The sequence below is a fragment of the Amblyraja radiata genome, chromosome 16 (assembly GCF_010909765.2).
Source record: "Amblyraja radiata isolate CabotCenter1 chromosome 16, sAmbRad1.1.pri, whole genome shotgun sequence".
Lineage (NCBI taxonomy): Eukaryota > Metazoa > Chordata > Chondrichthyes > Rajiformes > Rajidae > Amblyraja > Amblyraja radiata.
Window position 1 is genome coordinate 50,016,932 of NC_045971.1, and position 10,474 is coordinate 50,027,405.

General features: G+C 47.5%; 1 protein-coding gene across 1 annotated transcript; it reads right to left on the minus strand.

The window, feature by feature from the left end:
- Positions 1–1,061: 1,061 nt before the first annotated feature.
- Positions 1,062–9,359, minus strand: LOC116982214 (zinc-binding protein A33-like). The gene is made up of 6 exons (XM_033035511.1): positions 9,249–9,359; positions 9,074–9,169; positions 7,568–7,801; positions 5,147–5,169; positions 4,933–5,051; positions 1,062–1,596 (listed from the first exon to the last, which is right to left on the minus strand). The coding sequence occupies exons 2-6, from the start codon at positions 9,110–9,112 to the stop codon at positions 1,064–1,066; spliced, it is 948 nt and encodes a 315-aa protein (XP_032891402.1). The 5' UTR covers positions 9,113–9,169; positions 9,249–9,359; the 3' UTR covers positions 1,062–1,063.
- Between the last annotated feature and the right edge of the window lie 1,115 nt (positions 9,360–10,474).

The following is a 10,474-nucleotide window of genomic DNA, read 5'->3' on the forward strand; positions in this document are numbered from 1 at the left end:
ATGGGTGACGTTTCTGGTCGAGACCCTTCTTTGATGCTGGCTGTCCCGCTGAGTCACTGCAGCTTCTTGTGTCTATGTATGGATGGTCGCTGTTCGGCATGGACTAGGTGGGCCGAAGGGCCGGGTTCCACGCTGTATCTTTAAAACAAATGAATGGGTCACGCAATATCTGTGGGCGCTGAGGAAAGATACAAAGGTCACAGACACACAAGGAGAATGGAAAGGGAATTTGACGGGAAGCAGGTTGGGAGGAAGCGCAGTCAACACCGCCGGTGGAGTCCGCTGGCTGGGAATGGACTCTGGACACTCGCCTTTTCCCTGACATGGATTCAGAGAAGCGGAGGAAGGGAAGGGAAGAGTCGGAGCTCAAGTGGTGAAAGTGGGAGCCGGTTGGAAACTTGCAGTGAGGAAGATGAGACATTAAAGTGGTGAACGAGAGCAGGCAGCATCACAGACACATGATGTAGCCGAGAGAGAGAGAGAGAGAGAGAGGCGATGGAGCGGTCTGGCTGCGAGTGGAATTAGCAATGCTACACTTATCCTACAGACAGGAAGGCGGAGCCTGATCCCTGCGGGCTTTCACCTGGAATCTGGAATTTCTAACGCACCCATTCTCTGAAACATCCGTTCCAAGGAAAATGTATCTGGTGTTGAAAGTGGAAAAGCCTCAAACATAATGTAGACACTAAGTTGACGGACTTTAGAACCCGGGGGAGCCCGGAGCTCAGGACCCGCCGCCCGCGGCAGCTGCTGAACCCGCGGGAAGGGAGATTGTTTCAATCTTTATATTTTCACACATGTAATTTCTGTTCCGTTGCCGGACGCGGTTAACGCGTTAAAATGAACGGATCGACAGACAGACAGACAGCTCTGATTTCAGTTGCTGTTTATTTCACTCTTCCCACATTTACATCCCCCTGGTATTATTTCCGCGCTCACTCACTGGGGTTTGTTTCACGACGCGGAATTTGGGGATTAAATGGGAGCCGTTCGTTCAGCGCCGACCTGTTGCCCCACAGCCCCTGAGCCCCGATCCTGACGCCGGTCCCGGGACCCGACCCTTTTACACACCCGGAGCGGAACCGGAGCTGATTCTCAGCCACTGGTTTTCATCCCAAGGCCCGAAGAAAGGATAAAGTTTCTCCGTGAATTTATTCCAAGTGAAGGTGTGGAGATGGGACTTGGTGTCCGCGTCGTAAAATGAAACTGTCCCGGACTCGTAACTGAGATAAACTCCCACCCTCCCGGGGATGGGACGGGCGGGGAGAGGGGATTGAGGGGAGGTGAGAGTAAAAAACTCGTCATCCCACCGCCAGATGCTCCAGACTCCAGTCTCCGGGGACAGTGTGATCTCTCCCTTCCTCTCCACAGACTCTGCGGTGACTCCCATACCCCAGCGCCGAGTCCCCGCCACCTCCACCTCCCAGTAATGTCTCCCCGATGTGAATCCCTCCGATCCCAGCACACACGCCATGTCTGTAAATCTCTTCCCAGTGTCAGGGAGACGCCTCCTGGTCCCGGTCAGTTTCACCCGCTTCCGATCCTCAGACACCTCGAGTTGCGCATGCGCTGTTTCCACATCCAGGGTGACGGAGACTGGGGGGAGAAGCAGAGAATCAGAGTCGTCGGGGGTCGGGGGGTGACTCGGGCACAGGCGAGCGGCCAACTGGAACATTGCCCTGGGGGGGGGGGGGGAAGGAGGGAGGGAGGGGGAGAGAGGGAGGGGGAGAGAGGGAGGGGGAGAGAGGGAGGGGGGGAGAGTGAGAGAGAGAGGGAGAGAGAGGGAGAGAGAGAGAGAGAGATGAGAGAGAGAGAGAGAGAGAGAGGAGAGAGGAGAAGAGAGTCGAGATCTTGCTATGAGAGAGAGGAGAGAGAGAGAGAGAGAGAGGGGAGAGGGGAAAGAGAGGTTGGAGAGAGAGAGGGGAGAGAGGGGATGATGAGAGAGGAGAGAGAGAGAGAGACGAGAGAGGAGGGAGAGAGGGGAGGGGAGAGGAGAGAGAGAGAGAGAGGGAGGGAGAGAGAGAGGGGAGAGAGAGAGAGAAGAGAGAGAGTTAGGGAGGGAGAGAGAGGGGGAGCGAGAGAGAGGATGAGAGGGAGGGGAGAGAGAGAGGGGAGGGAGAGAGAGAGAGAGGGAGGAGAGAGGAGGAGAGAGGGGGGCGAGAGGAGAGGGGGGGGAGAGAGGAGGGAGAGAGGAGAGGAGAGAGGAGAGAGGGGAGATAGGGGAGAGAGGGGGTGGGAGGGGAGGGGTAGGCGGGAGGGAGAGGGAGAGGGAGAGGGAGAAGGAGAGGAGAGGGAGAGGGAGAGGAGAGGGAGAGGGAGAGAGAGAGGGAGGGGGGGAGAGAGAGAGGATGTGAGAGAGAGAGAGAGAGAGAGGGGGAGGGAGAGAGAGAGGGGGAGAGAGAGAGAGAGAGGGGGGGCAGAGAGAGGGGGGGGAGTGGGGGGAGAGAGAGAGAGAGATAAAGAGAGGGGGGGGAGAGGGAGAGGGGGAGGGGGAGGGAGAGGGGGAGGGAGAGGGAGAGAGAGAGAGAGAGGGAGGATGGAGAGATTGTGGGTGGGCATTTGGAGCGGTTGGGCAGGGTTTTGTGAGATCTCGCTGTTCGGTGAAGGAGAGGAGATTCATGGGTGGAAATGATCCTGGACGTGTAAACAAGAACTCATTCAACTCAGGCTAAACCAATCTATGGGCTTTCGTGGGGCATTGGACATGTTCCCTCATGGGGGGCGAGTGGTGAAAGAGAAGGCATATGATATCCGATATGACCTGGATAATTGGATCCAAGATTGACTTGGTTTAAGGAGGCAGAGGATATTGGCATCAGGATAGTTTTGTGAATGAAAGGTATGGAATGGTAGTGGCTATCTGTACACAGTGGTCTTCAGCAGGGATCTGTCCTGGGATTGTTGGTGGTTATGATATATATTAACCACCACTTCCTGTGCCGTCGGCATGCGAAGTACATTTGTACTGACATGGAAATTGTTGGTGCTCTGGGTCACGTGGAAGGCTATCAAGGCTGGTCAGCCTCACTTGGTGTATTGTGTGCAGGTCGACATGCTCAAGGAAGGATGTGTTTGTGCTGGAGAGGGAACAGAGGAGATTCATCGGTTCTGAGTGATTCAATGATTCATTGAATCTGAATTAGGGTCTCGACCCGAAACGTCACCCATTACTTCTCTCCAGAGATGCTGCCTGTCCCGCTGAGTTACTCCAACATTTTGTGTCTACCTTCGATTTAAACCAGCATCCCCACTTCCTACAAAGATTCATCGGGATGTTGCTTGTGTTGGTGGACTTTCGTTACATGGGAGAAATTTGTCACAAAATCTCAATGTTTCAGGTGTATGTGCGTAAGAGGATCTTTGCCTGGACAAATACCTGGGTGTTTTCCACTGAGACAAAAGCCTAGACTGAGTTCAATGCTAGTTTCCCTGACGAATCTAATTCAAGAAATGCCTCAATATTATAGGCAGTTAATAACAGTGAACCTTGCGATTCCAACAAGAGGCAACCCTGAGTCACCAGAAACTTCAGTCACTGACAGGTCAGACCAAGTTCAGGGACAGATTTCCTTCTCTAAAAATCACCCATAATTTTTTATAACAATCCTGGTCTGCTCATTGATAATGGATTTCAATCCTTATTAGGTCATAAGGTCATAATTGTAGAATTAGGTCATTCAGCCCATTTAGTCTACTCCTCCATTCAAGCATGGCTGATCTATCTCTCACTCCTAACCATATTTTCTTGCCGTCTCCCCATAACCTCTGACTCCTGTGCTAATCAAGAATCTATCCATCTCTGCCTTAAAAATATCCACTGACTTGAGTTCCACAGCTTTATGTGGCAAAGAATTCCACAGATTCTCCACCTTCTGAATAAATACATGTCTCCTCATCTCCTTCCTCAAAGAACGTCGTTTAATTCTGAGGCTATGACTTCTGGTCCTAGACTCTCCCACAGGTGGAAACATCCTCTCTAGCCCCACATTATACAGGCCATTCACTACTCTGTATTTCAATGAGGCCCCCCCTCAACTCCAGTAAGTGAAGGCCCAGTGCTCATCGTAGGTTAGCCTACTCATTCCTGGGATCATTCTTGTTATCCTCCTCAGGCCCTTCTCCAGAGCCAGCACATTCTTCCTCAGATATGGTGTCCACAATTACTCACAATATTCCAAATGCGGCCTTACCCAGCACCCGATATAGCCTCAGCATTACATCTCTGATTTTGTATACAAGCCCTCTTGAGTTTGCTTTCTTTTTAACCACTTGCAGATTAACTTTTGGGACTAAATTTAACTGGATTTTGTTAAATCCATTTTAAATCATCTGTACAAGTAACTGGGTGTTTTCGTCCAAGATGAAATCCCTGGCTGAGGTCAATGCTAGTTTGTCTGACGCGACTCATTCATACAATGCTTCAATGTGGTGGAGAGTTAATAACAATGAAGTTCGTAACTCCAGCAGGGGGCAGACCTGAGTTAACTAAAGTCAGTCGTCACTGACAGGACAAGCAGGATCAGTGACATATTTCCTTCTCTGATGGAACCCTGTGTGTTTTATGACAATCCTGGTCATCTAATACCTACCAGTTTTCAATACCTCTGATTTAATTTAGTCAAGTTTACTTTGCTGGCTACCTGGTAGAATTCAAACTCGTATCATGGCGTGTTTCTGCGGTGTGGATGGGATTAAGATACATTCTATCATCTAGCAGTCTGTGTCTTGGTTGTATTGTGCTCCTGTGTTGGATGTGTTCAGGGTTCTAACATCTCCAGCTGACCACTTGACTGTGAAGCTTCCCAACAGGTGAGATTGGTGCTGGTATAAAACTTTAGTTCCCCTTCAGTTCATCATTACGGTCAATGTTTGCATCTATTTACAACTTAAATATGTCACCCACACAAGAAGTGAGGAATCCATATGTTTTACCTTGGTGATTGGCAACAAAGATATCTCTCATCACTGCGTTCAACCAGAAGGGGTGATCGAATCTTTCATCCAATATGGCGCCATCTCTCAGTGACAATGTCCGGGACTCATCACTAATTCTGCAAATATTAAATAACCGGTTATAACCTGCGCATCGACATGTTTATGTGACTTTACAGATCCGTGCAGAGTTTAACTGAAGAGCATGTCCTACCTGCTCTTGCGACCAGCTTCCTCCTGAAATAAAGAAAGCAGAAATTGAGACGCCCATCAAAATAAGGGAAGGGATCCCACACCAGTGGTCCACATGAGTGGCAAGGGTGGGGGATAAATTAGTGAGATTTAAGCAATGTATGTAGACTGTATTAAATAATTGGTATAGCCTCCGAAAATGTCGGATGAATTTTCTTTCCACGATTCATGTATTGTATACATTTATTACCTGATTAAAGTCTATTTTGAAATTTTTTAAAAAGGAAGGTCGGGACGTGTTGTGAATTTTCTGTTGAATAATGTCATATGGTCATAAGTGATAGGAGCCGAATTAGACCATTCAGCCCATCAAGACTACTCCACTATTCCATCATGGCTGACGTATCTCTCCCTCCTAACCCCATTCTCCTGCCTTCTCCACATAACCTCTGACACCCGTACTAATCAAGAATCTATATATATCTGCCTTAAAAATATCCACTGACGACCTCCAGAGCCATCTTTGGCAAATAATTCCAGAGTCACCACCCTCTGACTAAAATTCCTCCTTATTTCCTTCCTAAAGTAATATCCTTTAATTCTGAGGCTATGACCTCTAGTCCTAGACTCTCCCACTAGTGGAAACATCCTCTCCACATCCACTCTATCCAAGCCTTTCAGTCTTTGGCCAGTTTCAATGACGCCCCCGCTCATTTTTCTAAACTCCAGCGAGTACAGGCCCAGTCGAAAAACACTTATCATATGTTAACCAACAATAAACTGTTAGTCATGATTGGTTGGAGGAATTTAAGATTAATGATGGATTAGATTGGGTGTGGATGGAGAATGTATCACCAGTTCTGAAGATACCAAAACACAAATGTAAAATGCAAAGTGGCCTGGAGCAAATCCTGTCAGAACTTCAGTGATCAGAATGTGGAATTTGCGGTCACAGGTCTGGTCGATGCAGATGGTAATATAACGTAGGATCACGTATGCGGATGAGGGAACCACAAAGGGTGTGAGGCACTGGTTGGGTACAGGTTGTTGTCAGCAAGCAATTTGTTTTGCAGTATAAAAACTTACAGGACTAATTTAAAAGGAAAATCAGCAGAACAAAACAGAGTCAAGAGTCACGACAAACAAGAGAATCCCCAGAGATACAACAAGTATATTAATAGCTAAAGAATAACTCGGGAGAGAATGATTCCCTCTGGGGTCAAAGGGACAACTAGAGAGAGAATAAGTGTGGAGAAAAGAACTGCAGATGCTGGTTTAAATCTAAGGTAGACACAAAATGCTGGAGTAACTCAGCGGGTTAGGCAGCATCTTTGGAGAGAAGGAAGGAGTAAGTGCTGCTGTTTCTTAGTGAGAATCTGGTACAGTTCAGCAAACTGGGTTGTGATCTGTGACTGAAAGTTGTTGTGTGACTGATCCTGTCAGATGAAATGTGAAGATCAATATATTATGTCATTCTCCTGCATATCTTCATGAAACGGAAGGTCGCATAGGCAACCCAATCTCGAGACATGGAGTGTAGACAAAGGCCCTTCGGCCCACAATGCCCATGCTTGCCACTGTGCCTACCTACACCGCTCCCATTTGCTTGCATTTAATCCGTAGCTTTCATTATCCTGGCAATTCAAGGGCTGACTGAAAGCTACTGGAATGTTGTGAAAGTAATCTGCATTACCCTCCTTTCTATTCCCACAATCCAATTCCTTGTTCCATATTCCATTTCACGTGCCCGTTAATTCCCACTCATTCACCCTCCATGTCAGTACAACTACTCCCAATATCATGTGCTCTCATTTTGCCCACTAATCTCCCATGTGGGACATTAAAGGCTTTCTGAAAGTGCAGATACACCATAATTCCAGAAGATTAGTCAAGCATGATTTCCCCTTCGTAAATCCGTGCGGACTCGGACCGATCCTGTTACTGCTATCCAAATGTGCCTCTATTTCATCTTTTATTATTGACTCCAGCATCTTTCCCACAACTGATGTCAGGCTAACTGGTCTATAATTCCCTGTTTTCTCTCTCTCTCCTTTCTTCAAAAGTGGGATAACATGAGTTCCCCTCCTATCCACAGCAACTGATCCTGAAACTACAGAACATTGGAAAATTATCACCAACACAACCACAATTTCTAGAGCTACTTCCTTATGTACCCTGGGATGCAGACCCTCAGGCACTGGGGAGATGGCAGGAGAATGGAGTTGAAAATGTGAGCAAGATTAGCCATGATTGAATGGCAGAGTAGACTTAATGGGCCAAATGTTCTAATTCATCTAGTATGAATTATGAGATAGCAGAGCGTGTTTGTATGAGGGATGTTGGAAAAATATAGGAATTGATAAAAGTGGCATTTTCGCAAATATATCGCTGCCAATGTTGTGACTGCAGTTTCATTGAACAAGATTGAAACATAACCCCTGACCTTCAGAAATAACACGATGTCTGTTTGTTCCATTCGCCCCTGCAGATTTGAGAGTTCCTCCTCAATAAAGTTTAAATTCTCTTGAATGTCTTGAAGATTTTTCTCCATTTGACTTAGAATCTTCTCCTCATCCTCCTTGATCTCTCCGAGAATGCGCTGCTCTTTCTTCACGAGAATCTGGTGCAGTTCAACAAACTGAGATGTGACGTGAGACTTGAGGCTTTGTGACTGCTCCTGTCAAATGAAAGGTGAAGATTGATCGAATATATTTCTGTATTCTATTTCGTTGTTAAGTAGAAGGTGATCATTTGGCACGTTGATATCTATGCTGTTCCTTAGAATAATCCCATTAATCTCATTTCCTCGCATTTCCCTGAAACACAATGGCCCTCACGTCCACATTAACTCCCACCGACTCACAGATCACCCGCCTTCAGCAGCTTCATTACAGCAACCAATTAAACCAACATGTCTGGGAGATGTGGGCGGAAACCGTCCTGGTCACGGTGAGAACATAGAAACATAGACAACAGGTGCAGGAGTATGCCATTCAGCCCTTCGAGCCAGCACCGTCATTCAATATGATAATGACTGATCATCCAGAATCAGTATCCCGTTCCTGCTTTCTCCCCATATCCTGTGATCAGGCATGAGACAGGAAGAAACTGAAAAAAGAGGAAGAGAGATGGGGGTCCAGGGGGCAGCGCTCCTGGTGGCGGTAAAACAAGGCAGCGCCTCCCCTCCCCCCATGCAGAGAATTTTAAATAATTATCAGAATCTTAATCACACTTTATCCTCCAAGTATGTTTTGCAACATGTGAAGAATTTCATTGGCCAGGTCAGTCATACAATTAAAAGCAACAGGTCACTCAAAAACACATTTTAACATGAACATCCACCACAGTGACTCCTACACATTCCTCACTGTGATGGAAGGCGAAATAAAGTTCACGTCCCCTCCCTTAATTCTTCCTCGATCGTGGGCCTCGAGCCCCCGTTGACGGAACGATCTTGACTGCTGTAGCCGGCGGTGTTTGAGCCTCCGCGTCGAGGCGATCAGCTCCCCATTTCAATTGAAATGACACAATTTCCTTGCTTGTTTACCCTTAAATTATACTGTAAGAGGGATGAGGGGGGGGGGCAGAGTTGTGTGAGAGAGGGAGGGCAGGGTTATGCCTGGGGAGGGAGTGGTGGAGGTGGGAGGACAGACTTGTTCCAGGGGAGGGGGCGGGGGGGGGGGGGGGATGGGGGAGATGAAAGGTTTGATGGTGAGAAGTGGTCAGAGTTGTACCAGGGGAGGGAGTGTGTGTGTGTGTTGGGGGGGGGGAGTGTTGTACTAGGGAAGAGGTAGAGAAGCGTCACATCGACAATACCAGAAGTCAGGGTGGAACCGAATTCACCGGAGCAGCGAAACAGGGGAACTAACTGCTGCCACGCTACGCTGTAGTGCATTAACCAAAATACAAAACTACACACGATCAGAAATGCCACACAGCAAGTTCTCACCCGGACTTGGGAAATCTTCTGCTTCTGTTGCTCTTCCATTTCCTGGATGGCTGATTTATTTGTTGTCAGAGATTGTATGGATGATTTAACCTGCTCCTGGCAATCAGAGAGAAAGGGGGTTAGACTATAAACATCCAACAAAACATTCAAACAAGTGAAGTCGGTTTGCTTTTACCTTGTAGATTTCAACAGCTTCTTTAATCGGGATGAAGCTGTGAGACTTGTGTTCCCGCGCAGTTACACAAATCACACAGATCAGTTTCTTGTCCGTTTCACAAAACAGCTTCAGTTCTTCCTGATGTTCCTCGCAGTGAATGTTTACTTTCCTTCTCTTCCGTATTCAGGCTCAGTGTTCGAGCTTTCTCAGACAGTCTCGCCAAGGCCCGATTAACTTTGAGGGTGCGGTCTGTAAACTCGTCTCTACATTCCGGGCAGGAGTTTCTCTCCTCCCTGTCCCAACTCTGTGTGATACAGGAGCGGCAGAAGTTGTGCCCACACTCCAATGACACCGGATCGGTGAAGAAATCCAGGCAGATGGGACAAAGTGTCTCCTCCGTCCAACTCTCGACCTGCTGTTTAGAAGCCATTTTAACTCCTGCCACTTCCTGGTTTGAAACTGCTTTCACTGATTGGGAGCTGCTGATCCCTTGTGATCCCTCTGTACCGCGAGTGTCCACCGCGTACGCTGCCGGCTCCAGCACATTGGCTGCAGGTTTTCAGGGTGAACGTGTTCTAGGTGATCGTGTCCTGACCTCAAATACCCATGGAGGGGTTAGTGAGATGTTAAACAGACCGGTATATAAATGTAAACGCAGGGAATGTTATGGGACAGTTTAGAGCAGGATAGAAAATGTCATGGTCTAAAAGGAAACGAACTGGGGTGTAAAACGATGGTTAAATGTAAACTTAGAGTGAAGTCGAGTCGGATTTATTGTCATCTGTACAAGTACTGCGATGAACAGCTGCGATGAACAACTCATCACCGTTTCAGCTGCATCACACGCACAAATACTCAGTGCTACACAAAATATTAATTAACCGCAAATTACAACCACATTACACATACATTCTGCAAGTTAGTAAAACAAAACTAAAAACTGCTCCAAAGACAAGGCATTAATGCAAAACACAATTAAAAATAAACACACCCATGGCAGTGCAGGCGGTAGTGCAACTCGTGTGCGTTGGAAATGCCGTACATGATGCGAACAGTCAGGATACATTCTACACCGCTGATGTGGAGGTTTCTTCGAGTATCAGGTTATATCCCGGAATATCCACAATACGACGACACAATCCGTATGGAACAAAGAACAGTCCGCATAGGAGCAGCCCTTCGGCCCACAGTGTCTGTGCCGAATATGATGCCAAGACCAGCTCTTACCTGCTTGAACATAATCT